Source organism: Solea solea, chromosome 4 (assembly GCF_958295425.1).
Source record: "Solea solea chromosome 4, fSolSol10.1, whole genome shotgun sequence".
Classification (NCBI taxonomy): Eukaryota; Metazoa; Chordata; class Actinopteri; order Pleuronectiformes; family Soleidae; genus Solea; species Solea solea.
This window is the reverse complement of record NC_081137.1, coordinates 950,533-967,113: the sequence shown is the minus strand read 5'-3', so window position 1 is coordinate 967,113 and position 16,581 is coordinate 950,533. Positions and strand designations below refer to the sequence as shown.

The 16,581-nt window shown below is 44.1% G+C and overlaps 2 protein-coding genes across 3 annotated transcripts; both read left to right on the top strand.

Annotated features, from left to right (window-relative positions):
• Nucleotides 1-1,952: 1,952 nt before the first annotated feature.
• On the top strand, nt 1,953-9,311 carry serpinf2a (serpin peptidase inhibitor, clade F (alpha-2 antiplasmin, pigment epithelium derived factor), member 2a). 2 transcript variants are annotated; one of them, XM_058627835.1, is made up of 9 exons: nt 1,953-2,051; nt 4,624-4,689; nt 4,763-5,006; nt 5,446-5,589; nt 5,668-5,710; nt 6,409-6,554; nt 7,219-7,361; nt 7,645-7,849; nt 7,939-9,311. In XM_058627835.1, the coding sequence occupies exons 2-9, from the start codon at nt 4,639-4,641 to the stop codon at nt 8,439-8,441; spliced, it is 1,479 nt and encodes a 492-aa protein (XP_058483818.1). In that variant the 5' UTR covers nt 1,953-2,051; nt 4,624-4,638; the 3' UTR covers nt 8,442-9,311. The 2 variants fall into 2 exon arrangements, with proteins under 2 accessions (XP_058483818.1, XP_058483817.1); XM_058627834.1 differs by lacking the exon at nt 1,953-2,051 and adding an exon at nt 3,534-3,642.
• Nucleotides 9,312-9,794: 483 nt separating this feature from the next.
• On the top strand, nt 9,795-14,894 carry serpinf1 (serpin peptidase inhibitor, clade F (alpha-2 antiplasmin, pigment epithelium derived factor), member 1). The gene is made up of 8 exons (XM_058627836.1): nt 9,795-9,900; nt 10,906-10,966; nt 11,590-11,785; nt 12,326-12,481; nt 12,606-12,809; nt 12,905-13,044; nt 13,124-13,334; nt 13,780-14,894. Exons 2-8 carry the CDS (start codon nt 10,907-10,909, stop codon nt 14,028-14,030), a joined length of 1,218 nt encoding a protein of 405 aa, XP_058483819.1. The 5' UTR covers nt 9,795-9,900; nt 10,906; the 3' UTR covers nt 14,031-14,894.
• The last annotated feature ends 1,687 nt before the right edge of the window (nt 14,895-16,581 follow it).

The window sequence follows — 16,581 nt, the reverse complement described above, 5'->3', positions numbered from 1 at the left end:
CATCTGATGGCGGTACAAGTCTGGACACAGAGAATAGAACGCATTCCTACCAAAGAAGAAGAGAACCATGCCATAGCTATCTCACACACGTCTGGTTTGAGCGGCTCACATCTGAAAGGGCAGTCGAGGTGTCAGCCGGTTCGAGGGTCGCCAGGTCGAGGCTCGGATGAGTATGCTTGGCGACTACTTGTTCTGTTGTGGAAGTGTTTTTTCTGCTTGGTGAGCGGGTCTTATACTCGGAAGTTGATGGAGGTTGATGACGCAATTTGCGTGTGCGGAAGTACACCAGGGCCTTCAGGTGGCGTTCCCATCAGGAAGTGCACCAAAATAACCAGCTCTGTTTTTCGGCACCCTTCCCTCAGGGTTCCACAATAATGGTATGGTACGTGATGGAGCTAGAACCACGACAGTCCATTCTCATACAACCACAAACAAGCTGCTCCGTTGTTGTCTGTGTCGTGGTTTGTTGTCGTTGCACAGGTACAATGTCGCGTTACATATCTCGCTGACACCACCCTCGAGCACAGCGCACAACCCCCCCTACCATCACACTCGCTGTCACAGTCAAAAGAGTGTGAGTGGACTCTGCGTAGATTGAAATGTGTTCTTGATTAAACGACGGAACCAACACTGACATGGTTCTGATGGAGAAGGTGTTTCAAGCAGTTTGAGTTCAGCTGATCAGAGATCCTCTGCTGCCACCTGCTGGACACTCCTGGTCACCTGCAGGATTCCAGGATTCCAACTCTTTCTTCCTTCATTGAAAATTGTCCAAGTTATTGTTTATTTGGGGTCATCAGAGTCAAGCTTCACCTCAGATAAACCAAACAACTTGAGTTTGAGGAGACAAACTGTGCAGCAATGAGCAGAACCAGAACCAGATGGACCGGGAGAATTGAAGGTTCCAGTAAAATCATCTGGTTTCTGACCTCAGTGGCAACTTTAACTTTAAATCGTAGTGTGAGTGTTTGTAATGAAGTGTAATGAAGAGCCAAATGTAAACAGTTCTAGGAAAGTGTGCTGGTCGATTTGTGCTACTGCATCACAGTGAAGTTAAAATATAGGTGACCTCATTCTGCTCATGCTGGATATTTGATTGGGATTTTAAATAAAAAAAAAGTTTTTATAAAATGTAACTATTTTTACATTTTTTACCTGAAGATCCCAAACACATTTTGACATAAATCAACATTTCAATTAAAATTTAAAATGTAAATGTACCTTGGCAGGTCAGCACAACAAAACACACAGTGCAATCTGGGAGTAGCACAAAAGTATGGTAGTCTGGCTATTTGTGATTACTAGTTAGGTTATTTTTAATCCATCTCTTTTTGTTTTTCTTTAAAAATTGGTAGCTGGAGCTTCTTCTTAAGTCACTCGGAGACTATTCCAGTAGTTAGAGGACCTCACTGAGAAGACTGTGGCTGTCCAACATAGTGTCATCTGGTGGTTGCCCTAGTTACTGCACCACAGCTGTCCTCCTGCTTTACAAACACGGCGCCCCCGCAAGCCCAAGTAATATCAGATACAGCCAGGAGCTTTTCTCCTTCAATAAAAATGTCAGGTTGCTGTGTCATTGCGGGTTTCAGAGAGAAAAACTTAAAAACTCTTTTGTTTATGTTTGGGTGTGAACATGAGTTTTTTTTAGCCTGTCAGAAACGTGGACGGTTAGTTTACAGCATGCACAGAAAGAACTGTATCATCAGCAAACGTGTGTGTTGACAAATGCACATACTGATGGCAGATCAATTTTGTCTACGCCAAATAAGACGGTTCCCAACATTGACCCCTGGGGTACGCCAATATTACTGTTTCTCTAAACTGTGGTCTGCTCAGTTCTGAGGACTGTGTGTTCATTGATTCTCCAAATATTCTTTTGCCATTGTCTCGCCAGCCTGCAGTAGTATTCTGAAAACATGGTTTTGGTCTGACGTGTCTCAGTGTGAGTCTGTAGTGAAACAAGGAGGACGGAGGTGGAGGAAGGTCACTGTGGGGGCGGAAAGCTGGAACCAGGCAGTAGAAACAAGACAAACATACACCCACTCTCTGTGGTGAGTGTATGAGTATAATCAAACTCCCACTTTCTGTCAAACTGTTATTTCCAGCTTTGTTCTTTAATCTGCTTCTGTTTTTGTTTGCCTCTTAATACAGTTTACTTCAGCCGAAAGCTTAAAGACCACATTTATTTCAGGTCTGTTTACTCACGCTCCCTTTAGTTTTGCTAGTTTTAGATTAGGAGCATAATACTGGTATGCTGGTTCAGCATAGACCAGCTGGTCCACCAGCATCATTATACTGGTCTACACTGGTCCACCAACATCATAATGCTGGTCTTTGCTGGTCCACAGCATCATTCTATGCTGGTCTTTGCTGGTCTTTGCTGGTCTTTGCTGGTCCATGCTGGTCTATGCTGGTCCATGGTGGTCTATGCTGGTCCACCAGCATCATTATGCTGGTCTTTGCTGGTCTATGCTGGTCCACCAGCATCATTATGCTGGTGTTTGCTGGTCTATGCTGGTCCACCAGCATCATTATGCTGGTCTTTGCTGGTCTACGCTGGTCCATCAGCATCATTATGCTGGTCTTTGCTGGTCTATGCTGGTCCACCAGCATCATAATGCTAGTCTTTGCTGGTCTATGCTGGTCCACCAACATCATAATGCTGGTCTTTGCTGGTCTACGTTGGTCCACCAGCATCATTATGCTGGTCTACGCTGGTCCACCAGCATCATTATGCTGGTCTATGCTGGTCCACTAGCATCATTATGCTGGTCTTTGCTGGTCTAAGCTGGTCCACCAGCATCATAATGCTAGTCTTTGCTGGTCTACACTGGTCCACCAACATCATAATGCTGGTCTTTGCTGGTCTATGCTGGTCCACCAACATCATAATGCTGGTCTTTGCTGGTCTATGCTGGTCCACCAACATCATAATGCTGGTCTTTGCTGGTCTATGCTGGTCCACCAACATCATAATGCTGGTCTTTGCTGGTCTATGCTGGTCCACCAACATCATAATGCTGGTCTTTGCTGGTCTATGCTGGTCTATGCTGCATTCTACTAGCATGAATGCAGTTGTTTCCGGCAGGGAAAGCCAATGTTATCCTTAATTTAGCTTTAAATAAACTTCAGCTTTGTTTGTCAAGTTTATTGTTGATATTTTAGTTTTCCACTATTGTTTACTGTAGCCAAGCTTATGTGTTTATTGTGACTCATGATTGATATGGAAGAGTTTTGTTAGTTTTGACACGTTTATTTGTTTTCCTGCAGCAGTGGGTCTCAGGCTTTTCCAGTAACAAGAAGACTTTTGTCCAAAGCTTACAGTTTGTCTTCACAGTTAGCGAGTCACAGTAAATATTGCAGATAAATTACAATAAATACATATTTATTTTAAGACCAGCAAGTTAGGCCAGTGAAACTGAAGCAGCTGGTTTATGACAGTCTCTCTCTTTATTTTTACATTTTGCAGGGATCACAGCCGCTGTTGCTATAGAGTTAATTATTAATCAACTATGAGAGGGGCAGCAGTGAGTTCAGGCACTAATCTAACCAGCCTAGCAAAGGTTGGCCATATCTGTCTTTACTCTTATTTTACTGATCCGATCATCTTGCCCCGTTTCTTCCACGTCACAAACAGGCCAGGTGAGTCTGCACCAACATCGCTTTCAAACAAACTCAGTTCTGAATCGCCGTAGAGAAATTTGGTGCCGATAATTTACAAGTTTGTTAAAAACGTCTCTAATCTCCTGACAAATACGAGCCGCAGAGCGTTTTTGAATTGCATTCAGTCGGCGATAATGCAACTCCTTGGCTGCACATACGCAGTTCACGCACTTCGAATGCAAAGCTCGTCGTGTATACAGCAGCAGTAGACTTGTGAGGTGCATGTAGTTCAATGAAGTGGAAGTTTTATGTATTCAGTGTGTCGCCGCTCAGCCAGAAAAAGCTTCAGAAACAGTAACCTTTAATCTCCTGGTAAACACAGCAGGCCTGTCTGAAACCTCAAGTTACTCGACTTCCAGACTTGTAGAATTGAAATATCAGTATCTCAGAGAGAGTTAGAGAAGTCGGACACCTTGGTCCAGAGCAAATTGTCTTGACACAATAAACTTTTTTCATTTAGCAGTTCAAATGAAAACAGAAAATGAAAAACACACTTTTCGCATATACTGTGAGTTTGATGCTAATATTAATGTCTACCCTGCCTTGTTCTTGACACCCTAAAAGTCTTGTACAGTCTCATCTTGGCTTTGGTTCGTGTAGTCTTGACTTGCTTGCATTAGCTTACATGCAAATAATAGCATGCTAATGGATAGAATGTGCAAGTTTTATGCTACTTAACCCAACATTATAACTGTGGCCTTTGTTGGACTGAATGTGGGGGCGACTCACTCTCAAACCTTCAGTCAGGAACTCTAATGGCTCCATGGTGGTTGTCATTGTGGAGTTTTTGTATTCAGGTGGTTTTTGACCTCATCCTTTGAGATTTTTGGGGGAGCTGGAGTCAGGAGATGGGTCACGACCTATCAAATGAAGTGTCATCGCCATCATCGCCTTACTGGTTTAGTCTTTGAGATGATAAAACTATTTGGTTTAGTCTTTGATGGTATCTGTGTTTTTCAGGCTGGTTGTTTGGAAATGAAGCTGCGTCTTCTTCTTTGGTTCTGCCTCTGCCACCAGGGATTGACTGTAAGAAAAAGTTTTGGTTTTTACTGTTGGGAGGGGAAAAAAAACGGACTCTCATATTTTCTTCTGTTTTCAGAATGGGCCCAGTCCAGAAGCTCCGGATGTTTCTGGTCCTGTAGATGAGGAGGCGGAGAAAAACGAAACAGTTCTCAATTGTAGAGGAAGCCGAATGTTCAGCCCAAAAGAACACCAGGCAGTAGGGGGCACCGTAGAACAACTTGGTTTACAGCTCCTGGAAAATCTTCCTGTTGGTCCACAGCAGCCAAACGTCGTCCTCTCACCTCTCAGCCTGGCCTTTGCCCTCGCTCAGCTCACCTTAGGTGAGTCAGGGTTATGGTTTAGTTTCTCAGCAAAATCATGTTGGCATGACGTTTAATTGATGACCACCACTCAAATTTATCAAATGTATCCTTGAAAAAGAAATGTTGGTGAAGGTTCTTCTAAAAGACAAGTCCAACGGTTGCTCAAAAACCAGCTGAAATTCTAACCTACTCTTCTTCAATATTTTAGTCAAGACCACAATAACAAGACCAAGTCTTCTCCACTACACCCCGAACGTTGTCAATGGGATCTCATGCTCCCTGAACTGCCTGATGAATCCTAACATTGTCCGACAAACATGGTCATTCAGTAGATTTAGGCAGTCATTTCAGGGCACATAATGTTGCTGAGCCTAGATCTGACCAACTGAAGCCACTTGGTCGGCACTAGTTGAAATATTGGTCTGTGCAATGTATGTTCTTGTACTTTTTCTTTCAGGTGCTCGCAACGAGACAGAGACGCTGCTGCTAAAGACCCTTCGTGCTCAGAATCTGCAGTGTTACCATCACACACTGGGAAACCTTGTCCATCATCTCAGCAACACATCACTGGATGTGGCAGCACGCATGTATATGAGACGAGGTGTGTGCCGACGACCAACAAACTGCTGATGGTTTTCAAAAAGTTCGTTGTAACACACAACTTTTTTATGTCTCTCAGGTTTTGAAGTGAAGTTGTCTTTTGTCGTGGACTCTTTGGCCAGGTACGAAGTACAATCACACCAGATTCACTGAATTCCACTGAGTTTTCTTCAGGAGTTTGTGTTTAGATGTTGGGGACAGCGCTGAAGATGACCGCTCACTTTTCTGCACCAAAATCCACTGAGAAAATCTGCATTTTTAGCTTGCGGAGAAAGAAAAGTGGCTGGTTTTCTACTGTCTTGTTCGATCAGATCGTGTCTCTGAGGTAAATCCGGGCAAACTATTTCAACAATGAAGTCACAAAATAAGACATATGAAATTGGGTGATGATGGAGGCAGCAGTGGATCAACAACTCCTGTGATCCCCTTCTGGTGTTCCCTTATCTCTGCGTGTTTTAGGTTGGTTCACTAAACAATCCCTTTCAGAAGAATTATGCCAAAGGTCAGGCTTGGTGTTCTGCCCTGAGGTGAAACAACAGAGTCACTGAAGCTTTACAACAAACTGCCTTTCGTCTGTCAGGAGGCAAACAGATGTTGGGAACTATAGATCCGAATGAAATTGGCAAACATACAGTATGTTCCAAAGGCTACAGGCTGGAAACAGGTCAAACGGGCTAAGTGAGGGCACTGAGTGAGGGACAACTCTTTAGCGACAGCTGCTGGTCATGTTGGGAATGGCACAGGAGAAAAGGAGTTCACTATTTTCACGTGTCTTCCTGTATTTATACCAACTGAAATAAAAGTGTGATATGCTCTACAGGTACCGATCACAGCCTGTTCCTCTGGTTTCGGTGGAAGAAGTCAACCAGTGGGTGGAGGACGCCACCCACGGTCACATTCCCAACTTCCTGGAAACTATTCCTCACGATGTGGTGCTCATGCTCATGAACGCTGTGTACTTCAAAGGTGACGCAGTGCTTTATTGGTTTACATGGTACGATACTCGTGTGTAGTGGAATCCACAGGAAGTGGCCTTCCACTGGGGTTTGTGGAGGCATCCATCTCCAGAACTCAAAGGGTGATGGAGCAGTCATTTCATTTGTTGTCCGGGGCATTCTCTCACTGAGGTTAATGCGTCTTCTGTTCAGTCTTTGTACATTTCTGTTTATCTTCAGTTTTCTTTACATGATTTAGTTCAACAGTAGGCTTTACTTCTGCTGTGAGAATGTTGTTATACTGAACTTCTCACACCTGAGCCTCGAGATGTAAGGCTTAGGTGTGACTGTAGATTCCTACAACCGAGATAGCACAAACCGTCACGTACGTAATTTACGGAAATACAAAGTGCGCTTGCGCAAATGTGTCTTCTGCGATACGCTGCGTCGGTGTTAAAGGGTTAGCTCTCTAGCTGCTAAAATCACCTGCCCATCTGCTGGAATCATCTGTTTCAAAATCTCTCTTCAGACCAGGACCTAACAAGTAGGAAAGGTGATGACGAACATCATCGTTGTAGAATTCTGTGTTTATCTCGGGAAGAGCTATCTGAATTCCAAAACCTGCTAACTCAAAGGAAGGCTTCCCATGAATCCAGATGGTTGACGACCCCCTGCTTCCTCTCTGTGTTTGCCAGGTGAATGGCAGACTCGATTTGACCCGTTATCCACCTCAAAGGGAGTCTTCTACGTGGACAGCAAGAACTCAGTGTCAGTGGACATGATGAAGTCGGCACATTATCCTGTCCGCTTCCTGGATGATCCAGAGCTAGACGCACAGGTGACACCAGGAGAAAGACAGAATATGAACATAAGTTCCTGTCAATTCAGGACAGCCTAAGATTTGTAGTTTAAACGATACTTCTTCAATGAGCAGAGTTTCTAAGGTGGTGTCAGAGGGTTTTCTCATCCAACTGGGGAGAGACCCGAGGGATCAGTTTTAGCATCATCCCGACTTCAGGGTTAATCTCGCAGGAAGAGCTGGCATCCATGTTTTTTAAGGAAACTATGAGCCCAAATGATGTGAGTCACGTGTTGAAAGGCTGCCATTCTTCTCTTTCCAGGTCGCCAGTTTTTCCTTCAAGGGAAACACCAGCTTCCTTATCGTCCTGCCGTTGCCAGGCAGAGAAAACGTGTCCTCTGTGCTTCCCAAACTGAACATTTCCGACCTCTACAGGCGTCTACCTCAGGAGAAAACCATGCAGGTCAACTTACCAAAGGTGAAGCTGCGGTACCATCATGAGCTCCAGGAGGCGCTGACCAGCATGGGTGAGAACATGAGTCAGATATCTGAAGAACAGATATCTGCAAGTAATAACTCTTTAACAATCTGTGCATCTCTGGTTCTGGTCTCTCAGGACTCGGCTCGCTGTTTTCCGGTCCTGACCTCTCTGGGATTTCAGATCGGCCTCTAAAGGTGACCGGCGTCCGCCATGCCAGCACTGTAGAGTTCAGCGAGGAAGGCGTGGAGGCATCCGCCACCACCGCCGTGACCTCCATGCGCTCCGTCTCCCTCTTCTCTGTCAACTCCCCCTTCCTCTTTGCTCTCGTCGACGACGCCTCCCTGGTCCCGCTCTTCATGGGCGTCGTCACAAACCCCGCCCCGGCCCATGACGCCATGCCCAAGGATGACCCTCACGGCAACAGTACCATGAGTGACCAACCTGAGACGGACAGTGTGAGGGAGAGAGACATTAGCAGCAAAGAAAGCAGCAGGTTGCAGTCAGCCGGCGGCAGCGGGGCTCGGCCATGCGGTGCCCCCGCTGGTGAACAAGAGCAGCTGCGGAGCGGAAATGAACTGGAGGGCAGCGTTGATCAGAACACCACGCGAGAAGAAGAAACCTGCTCCACGCCCGTTTAAAAGAAACGTTTGCTGAGTTAGACGTTTAGATTAGCGCTGATCTTCATGGTAGGCTTAAGACTTAATTTTCTGTTTTCAGGGTCCGCAGAGAGTTCCATGTCACAGACTGTATATAAAAGTGGACGTGGTCTTCAAGTTGCAAAGCAAAGTCCGTTTTTTTTTTCTCTAAATATGAACATCATTTACAAAGCTGACACATCACATCCCACTGAAGAAGAGCCAAAATTAGTGATTGAGTCCTTTTTTTGCAATCAGCGGTTGTAGCCCCCTGGTGGCTGACTGCTGCTTCCATTCTTCTTCCTTAGCTTCGCCGATCAAACCAGAAGACCACGTCCACTTCCTATATACGCTCTCTGTTCCACACGTGTTGAAAGTCAGACGTATGAATTTACACAGCCTCATCCATTTCACACACAAGTCCGTTTGATGCGTGTGTCTTCTGGGCGACACATGGACGTCTGCATAGACGACAGATTATTGTCTAATCTCTGCAAGAAAACACAACATGATTCCTCGTTAAAATCAGACACGCGACGCGCGACAAACGCCTCGCCCTCTTGTTTTTCTTGAAGCGGTTGGAGAAACATCGGCGTCCACAGCTCGAGTTGATGAAACACCAGGTTTCTGCAGACTAGGGATGTTTTTATACATTTCACATGTTCAGATTACGACGTCAATGATGATGAAAGTGCTCCTCACAGGGGTTCCTCAGAGAAAAAACGTTACTCAAGCCGTTTTGTCCATTTTTGCAATGTGATGACTTTAATTCACGTCACGGAAAACAAAAGGTTGACAGGAGAAAGTGTTTCTGATGCGAGAAGACGTCGGGATTTGTTTGTGGAGAATCGGTTTATTAAATAATTCACTTTGTGTCCAGAGTGAAACCTTTTGTTTTTTTTTAAACATCACTCAGTCAAAGGTTTAATGTTACATCAGCCTGAATGTTGACATGTGGGGTCAAAGTGCTGAGATGATCAATTAACCTCAGTTTGTCTAAACTGAGGAGGAGGAGGCGGAGCTTCAGGGGCTCCTGTAAACTTTCATTCTTCTGAACCCTGCAGCATTTGTCCTGCAGTCTGTCCTTTCCCCAGCTCAGTTTAAGCTTCATGCACATACTGAGGAATATTCAGAGTTATAGAAGTTATAAAGAGGTATAAAGTTTTAGAGTTATATAATTATATATAGTTATATAACTTTAATAGAGTTATATTGTTATATAATTAGAGCTCAGAGCAGAGAAGATCCAGACAGACATATTTTCCTCGTTTAAATAAATACATTTTTATTTTCATAAAAAAAAAAGAAAAGTTCCTCTGTCACGTCGATGGTGCATGACATGATGCGCGCCTCCGCGCCCGCGCACCGCGGCAGGCGGAGCGACAGCGAGTGAGAGCGCGCGCGCGAGCGAGAGGGAGAGAGCGCGAGGACGTGGACGCTGCAGCAGCAGACTCAGACTGAGGTGAGTGTTGATATTTTGAGGATGAGTTTGTAAATTTAGCTCGTTAATAAAGTGAGAGTTGATTTGAAGCTGATCTGGGATCAGCTGATCTTCACTTTAAATCAGCATTAGGGTTCCACGGATGTGATCAATTCACTTTCATAGTTACTGATAAAAACTGCTGCGTTTGTGTGTTAAGTCTCATAATGTAAATAAACTCAGATTTTCTTTCTGAGTCTTTGCCAAAAAAACGGAGTCACAGCTGCAGACGTTTATATAACAGTCTGTCTGTCTGTCTGTGAACTCTGTCTGTCTGTCTGTGAACCCTGTCTGTCTGTCTGTGAACTCTGTCTGCGATTTTCACTGTCAGTCTGTGAACTTTCACTGTCTGCGAACTTTCACTGTCTGTTAACTTTCACTGTCAGTCTGCGAACTTTCACCGTCTGTCTGCGAACTTTCACCGTCTGTCTGCGAACTTTCACCGTCAGTCTGCGAACTTTCACCGTCTGTCTGCGAACTTTCACCGTCTGTCTGCGCACTTTCACTGTTTGCAAACTTTCACGGTCAGTGTCTGCGAACTTTCACTGTGTTTGCGAACATTATTCCAGATGAAACAGAGGCTGAGGTTTGTTTGACTCTTCCTTTTCTGGTTTTGACGAGCAGCCAGTGAGAAACATTCCTGTCTTTATCAGAGTCAGCCTGTGCTGAGTCAGCGCTTCATCTGCACGACTCGGTGGAAACTTCAGCAGAGTTTCACAAACTGTTAAAAGCACTGAGACCCAGTTCACTTCAAAAACGTGATAAGAGGAGTTTGTGCAACATTTCACACTGTTTTAGTATCACTGCTGTAAAAGTAGGATTATGTTACAGGACTCTGCAGAACTATGTAGGACTATGTACTTTATGTGTAGGACTACTGGACTCTGCAGGGTTCTTTGGGACTCTATTGTACTCTTACTGGACTCTGCGGGATTACGTAGGACTCTGCAGGACCCATTCAGACTCTGAATGTTTGTTTTTTTACAGGATGAAGGGAACAACTTTTCTGCTGGTGTTTGGAGTCGTCCTGAGCTTCTGTCAGGCTCAGGTACCAACATCACCACATCTGACCAATCGTGAGCGCCCCCTGCAGTGGTGACCAACAAAAGACACACTGAATAAAATCTACACCAGACCAGGTCTTCAATATCGTAATGGATATCACTGTTAGACAGACTTTTCCAACAGGAAACTGAAGTTTGTAAACCACTCACTCTCCCACACCAAACCCTATAGCAAAAATCAGTCATTTTAGCTGGCGGGCACATAGGAGCTGCTGGTCTACTGCTGCCTCGTGTGGTCACATTGTGTCATGAGGTAAATCTGAGAAAAGGATTTCAAAAGCCAAATTTTATTAAGTAAGGCATTTGAACTTGTGAGGGAGGCAGCAGTGGATCAACAACTCCTGTGTGCTGCGATGTTAAAATCACTGATTTTCTCTATGGGGTTTGGTGTGGGAGAGTGAGCGGTTTACAAACTTCAGTTTCCTGTTGGAAAAGTCTGTCTCACAGTGAGATAAAGACTTAAACTGACTGGTTCTCTGCACAAGGGGCGCTCACAGCACACTGTCAGTCCCCTGTACAACCACATATAAAAACCCCAAACTGTCCCTTTTAATAAACTGAAAGCGTTAGCATTTTCTGTTGCTGTGGCGTCCTTCCTGTGTTTTAGGTGGACACTGAGGGGGAGGAGACTGTAGGCGATGAGGAACACGTGGAGCTCTTCACCACACTGACGACTAAGATGGGTGCCGCCACCTCAGACTTTGGCTACAACCTGTTTCGCGCTCTGGCGAGCCGCGAAGCCGCCACCAACGTCTTCTTGGCTCCCATCAGTGTGTCCGCGGCACTGACGCAGCTGTCCATGGGTGAGGACACATACACACCACCAACTAAAGACTTTTAACATAATAGTCTTTGTCTTGCATGTGAAGGTGACACTAATAATGTAGCATAAAGTCAAAACGCTCATTTTCACATGTTAGACGTCACAACACTGACGAGTATGACGGAGGATTAAAGCCAAACTGAACAGAAACATCTTTCAAGAATAAAATATTGTGACTTATTTCTCGTAAAGTCTTAATATTATGAGAATAAAGTCTTAATATAACGAGGAAATGTCTTAATATTATGATAAAAAAGTAGTAATATTCAAAAAGTCAATATTGCGAGAAAAAAGTGGGAATGTGAGAAAAGTCGTAATATGAGAAAAAAAGTCGTAATATACAAAAAAGTCGCAATGTGAGAAAAAAAGTCCCAATATTAAAGTCATAGTATTACGACTTTATTCTGAAAAGATTAAAAAAAATGTCTTCAGTTTGGCGCAAGTACTGCATCGTAGATCTGGACGACGGAAAGGAAATTGCGTCCATGTAAACCTCACAAATGGCGTCTCATGTCCACAGGAGGCTCAGTGGTCGCTGAGCGTCAGCTGTTCAGGGCTCTGAGGTATCACACACTGCAGGACCCTCAGCTCCACACCACCCTGAAAGACCTGCTCGCCTCTGTGAAGACCACGGGGAAAGGCCTGAGCATCGCCGCGCGGCTCTACCTGACACGACGTGAGTTCACAAGCCGCTCCTGAGAACTGTGTCTCAAGAATCTTTAGAATATAAAACTAAACCAGGACTAAAACACTGGATAACATAGGACTAAACCCGGACTAAACCACGTGTGCGTTTGCAGGTCTCCGTGTGAAGCAGGAGTTCTTTGAGCTTGTGGAGCAGCAGTACGGCGTTCGTCCTAAAGTTCTACAAGGAACATTCAAAGAAATGAAGGACATCAACGACTGGGTATTTCAGGAGACGGGAATGAAGGTGCAGCGCTTCATGACCAAAGCTTTCCCACGAACCTCTAATGTGAACATTGTGAGCGCTGCCCATTTTAAAGGTGCCTGATTTAAAATAAATAAATAATTAAATAAATAAAGCTGAACACGCGGTCCTCTTTTGATTGGTGAATCCGTTTTTCTTGTGTGTAAACAGGGAAGTGGGCGACTCGCTTCAGTAACAGCGGGATGATGGAGAACTTCCAGGTGGACGGCGGGACACCTGTCCTTGTTCCCATGATGCAGCAGGATAACTACCCTGTGAAGATGGGAGTGGACTCTGACTTGAGCTGCACTGTGAGTGTCTCCTGTTTCGGGGGAAACCTTGGTCTTTCACGTGTCCTCTGACTTACATCGCTGTGCCTCCTTCCACCAGATCGCTCAGATCCAGATGCAGGATGAAGTCAGCATGTTCGTCTTCCTTCCAGACGACGTGACGTCCAACACGACGCTGCTGGAGGAAAGTCTGTCTGCCGAGTTTGTCCAGGACCTCTCCATGACGCTCCTCCCTGCGCAGGTGACCCTCACTCTGCCCACGCTGAGGTTCAGCTACTCCACGGACCTGCAAGCCCTGCTCACCGACCTGGGTGAGTCCACAAGCTCAGGTCCAGGTCCGGGTCTGACAGTTGAGGTTCTTAAAGAAATGGGACACTGATGATAAAGATGTCGGTCACCAATGACCAATGAAGTTTTCTAAGACACCACGACTGTGACACTTCCCACTGACCTGAAGTCACCCCCAAATCAACAGTTACCATGGTTACTATGAGGTGGCAGCAGCTTCAGGTTAGTGGGAGGAGCTAACGTGTAGTTGTGCTACAATGGCAACAACCACAACATGGTTGGGCGTGGTTAAATCCTTGATTCCACCCGTGGTTTTGTAGGTTCAGATCAGTATTTGATTTACAATCGAGATTGTGACACCCCAAGATACTTTTCCTTATTTCCATCCTCCTCCTCCTTCTTCCTCCTCCTCCTCTTCAGTTCAGAGTTCTTTGACGTATTTACTTCCTCCTTCTCTTCCCCCTGTAGGTCTCTCTGAATGGCTTGAAAACCCGGCACTGGAGAAAATCACGGATCAGCCCACCAAGCTCTCCAGTGTCAATCACAAGGTTGTCATGGAGACAGCACCCGAGGGCAACGTCTACCCCAGCGCCACCTCGACACCCAGCCACCTGACGTACCGGGTTGACCGTCCGTTCCTCTACCTGATCCGTGATGACGCGTCGGGGGCGCTGCTCTTCATCGGCAGAGTGGTGAACCCCAAGGACCTGAGGATATAACACACACACACACACACACACACTCAATCAACACAGGTGACCCACAACCTTCGCTGTAGCATCAAGATGCAAAATTTGTATTCGCTTGAATAATCGCATCATAAAATATCAAATATTATCAATTTTGCACGATGTCACATCACAAGATCTAATCAGAATAGCCCTCCTTTTTAACAATCCTCATTGTTTCCTGTGTCACGCCGCCACCAGCCCGTCTGCATTTCAAATACATTATTTTATTTCCATGAAGCATGCCTTAGTTACTTAAATGATTCTGATGAAACATCACAATCTCCAGCAGATCCCAGTGTTCAAATCTCACAAAAACAAAATCTCTTGTACAAACAGACACGGAAAAAAACGTCATAAAAACAGACTGTTTCTAGGTGAATGCAGTTCGCTTCCACACTATTAACCATAACCAGTTAATGACTAACCCTAACCTTAACCATAACCAGTTAATGACTAACCCTAACCTTAACCACAATTCAAATCTCAAACTCAACTTGGAACCAGTTCCTCAGAAATGAGGTTCTGCCTCATTAGGACCAGGTTTTGGTCTCCATGAGGACTACTGGTCCTGGCAAGGTCAGTGTTTATAACAGAGAAAAGTCCAAACGAGCTAACAAATACACACACACACACACACACACACACACAGTCTCTCTTAGCGGGTCCTAGGAGGCGGATCGCAGGTATTTAGTGATGTTTGACTTTGATGTGATTTGACATGATTTCTTTACTTTTCACGTTGAAACACGTTGTTGGATCATGTAACAACTCAAACACACTGGGCTTTTCAGAACACAACAAATATCTTTAAATAATTGTGTTCAAAAGTAATAAACATGAAAGTGAAAAGAATATGCGTCTCGTTTTTGTTGCGTGGTTTCTCTTTGGTTTCTCTTTGGTTTCTCTTTGGTTTCTCGTTGTCGCACCTCGTCCCGTCTCTGTGGACCAAACACTATGAATGTGACATTCATACCGAGAGTGTGCAGGAACACGAGAGTGGACAAATGCAGAAATGCTCTATTTATTGGGAAGATGAGTTTGGATGACGTACATTTTTGTTGCACATCTTGATAAAAGAAAAGTATGGAAGAGGATTAGATAAAAAATAAACGAAGAGAGAATTCAGAACTCTGAGAAAATTTGTGATATCAAAGTCAGAAGACAAAAAAATCTTGAGATTAAAGTCTGAATTCTGACAAACAATGATTGAGATTAAAGTCAGAATTCTAATTTTCAACAAAAAATTATTGAGATTAAAGTCAGAATTCTGATTTTGACAAAAAAATTATTGAGATTTAAATCAGACATTGACAAAAACATCTGAGATTAGTCAGAATCCCGATTTTCAACAAAACAAATGAGATTAGTCAGAGATTAAACTCAATTCTGACTTTGACAAAACTTTTTTTTTTTCTCAAAGTTTGGACTTCTCAATTCAGAAGTCAGAATTCTGACTTGATCTTAGAATTGCGGCTTTTTTTAATCGATATTTTTTGTTTGTGTTTTTTTCACCCTAATTCTCTCCATTTCTATTACAAGGATGAATTCCAATGTCGAAAATCGCAATTTTTTGTGAGTGACGTGTCAATGCTGTCTACATCTAGTCTTTTTCCAAACAATATTTGTATCACAACATTTACTATAAAAAAATCTTATCTTAAGAGTTGAAAGCACATTCTTGAAATCACCAAATTATCATCGATCACAATTATATTTGGTCAGAACAATCGTGGTGTCATGGCCAATAAGCTTTTTATCGAGGCAGGGATTCTGTGCAGGTCATGTCCAGCAGGGGGAGCTGTACACTTAAGTCATGTCATTAAACCAGTTTTAATGACAATGATATATAATGAAAGTGTGTAAATACCAAACACAGATTGTGTGAACAAAAAGCTCAGGCTCTGGTTTGTGAAACGTGTCAGACGGAAGTTAATCCATGGAGCAGCTGCTCGTTTAGTCTCCGCCCACATTCCCCAAAACTCTCTGTGCGGGACAGAGTTTGGAACAATGTCCTGACAGTTCTCCAAGTCCACGTCCATGTGTTTTCCCCCTTTTCTCTCTGAGCTGAGAATGAACATGTCGTCTCAGAGTCACCTGAACGCGTCACACTTTGCTCAGGGATTAAAGTCAAGTGTAAAATTCTGATTATTTATCTGAAGAAATGGGATATTTTCAGGTATTGGTCATGTTGTGGGGACCTGGCCACACAGCCACCACCGGGGACACGTGTATAAACTGTATGTTGAGATGAAAAAACATTTAAATATTACATACATTCAAATACAGAAGTAAACTTTACTGTACAAATGATTTGAAGACAACTATGACGTCCTCTGAAGTCATGGAAACAACCTTCTGCTTGTGTGTGTTAGACTTGATGGACTTGTGGGGACTGAGAGTTATGGACCACAAAGTGAGGACACTTTGAATAATTTAAGACTTTTTGTGGTTAGCATTTTGGTGTGATCAGATTTAGAGTTTAACTCGGACATTTTAGGGGAAGACGTTTCTTCTACAAATGTTCCTACAACTAGAGAAA

What these genes read in the sequence shown, in the direction of transcription:
- serpinf2a (XM_058627835.1), top strand. Translation starts at nt 4,639, where the DNA reads ATGAAGCTGCGTCTTCTTCTTTGGTTCTGCCTCTGCCACCAGGGATTG. An exon ending in GAACGCTGTGTACTTCAAAG is followed by an intron (nt 6,555 to 7,218) that starts GTGACGCAGTGC and finishes TGTGTTTGCCAG; the next exon opens with GTGAATGGCAGACTCGATTT. An exon ending in ATCCAGAGCTAGACGCACAG is followed by an intron (nt 7,362 to 7,644) that starts GTGACACCAGGA and finishes TTCTCTTTCCAG; the next exon opens with GTCGCCAGTTTTTCCTTCAA.
- serpinf1 (XM_058627836.1), top strand. Translation starts at nt 10,907, where the DNA reads ATGAAGGGAACAACTTTTCTGCTGGTGTTTGGAGTCGTCCTGAGCTTC. An exon ending in ACTGACGCAGCTGTCCATGG is followed by an intron (nt 11,786 to 12,325) that starts GTGAGGACACAT and finishes TCATGTCCACAG; the next exon opens with GAGGCTCAGTGGTCGCTGAG. An exon ending in GAGCGCTGCCCATTTTAAAG is followed by an intron (nt 12,810 to 12,904) that starts GTGCCTGATTTA and finishes GTGTGTAAACAG; the next exon opens with GGAAGTGGGCGACTCGCTTC.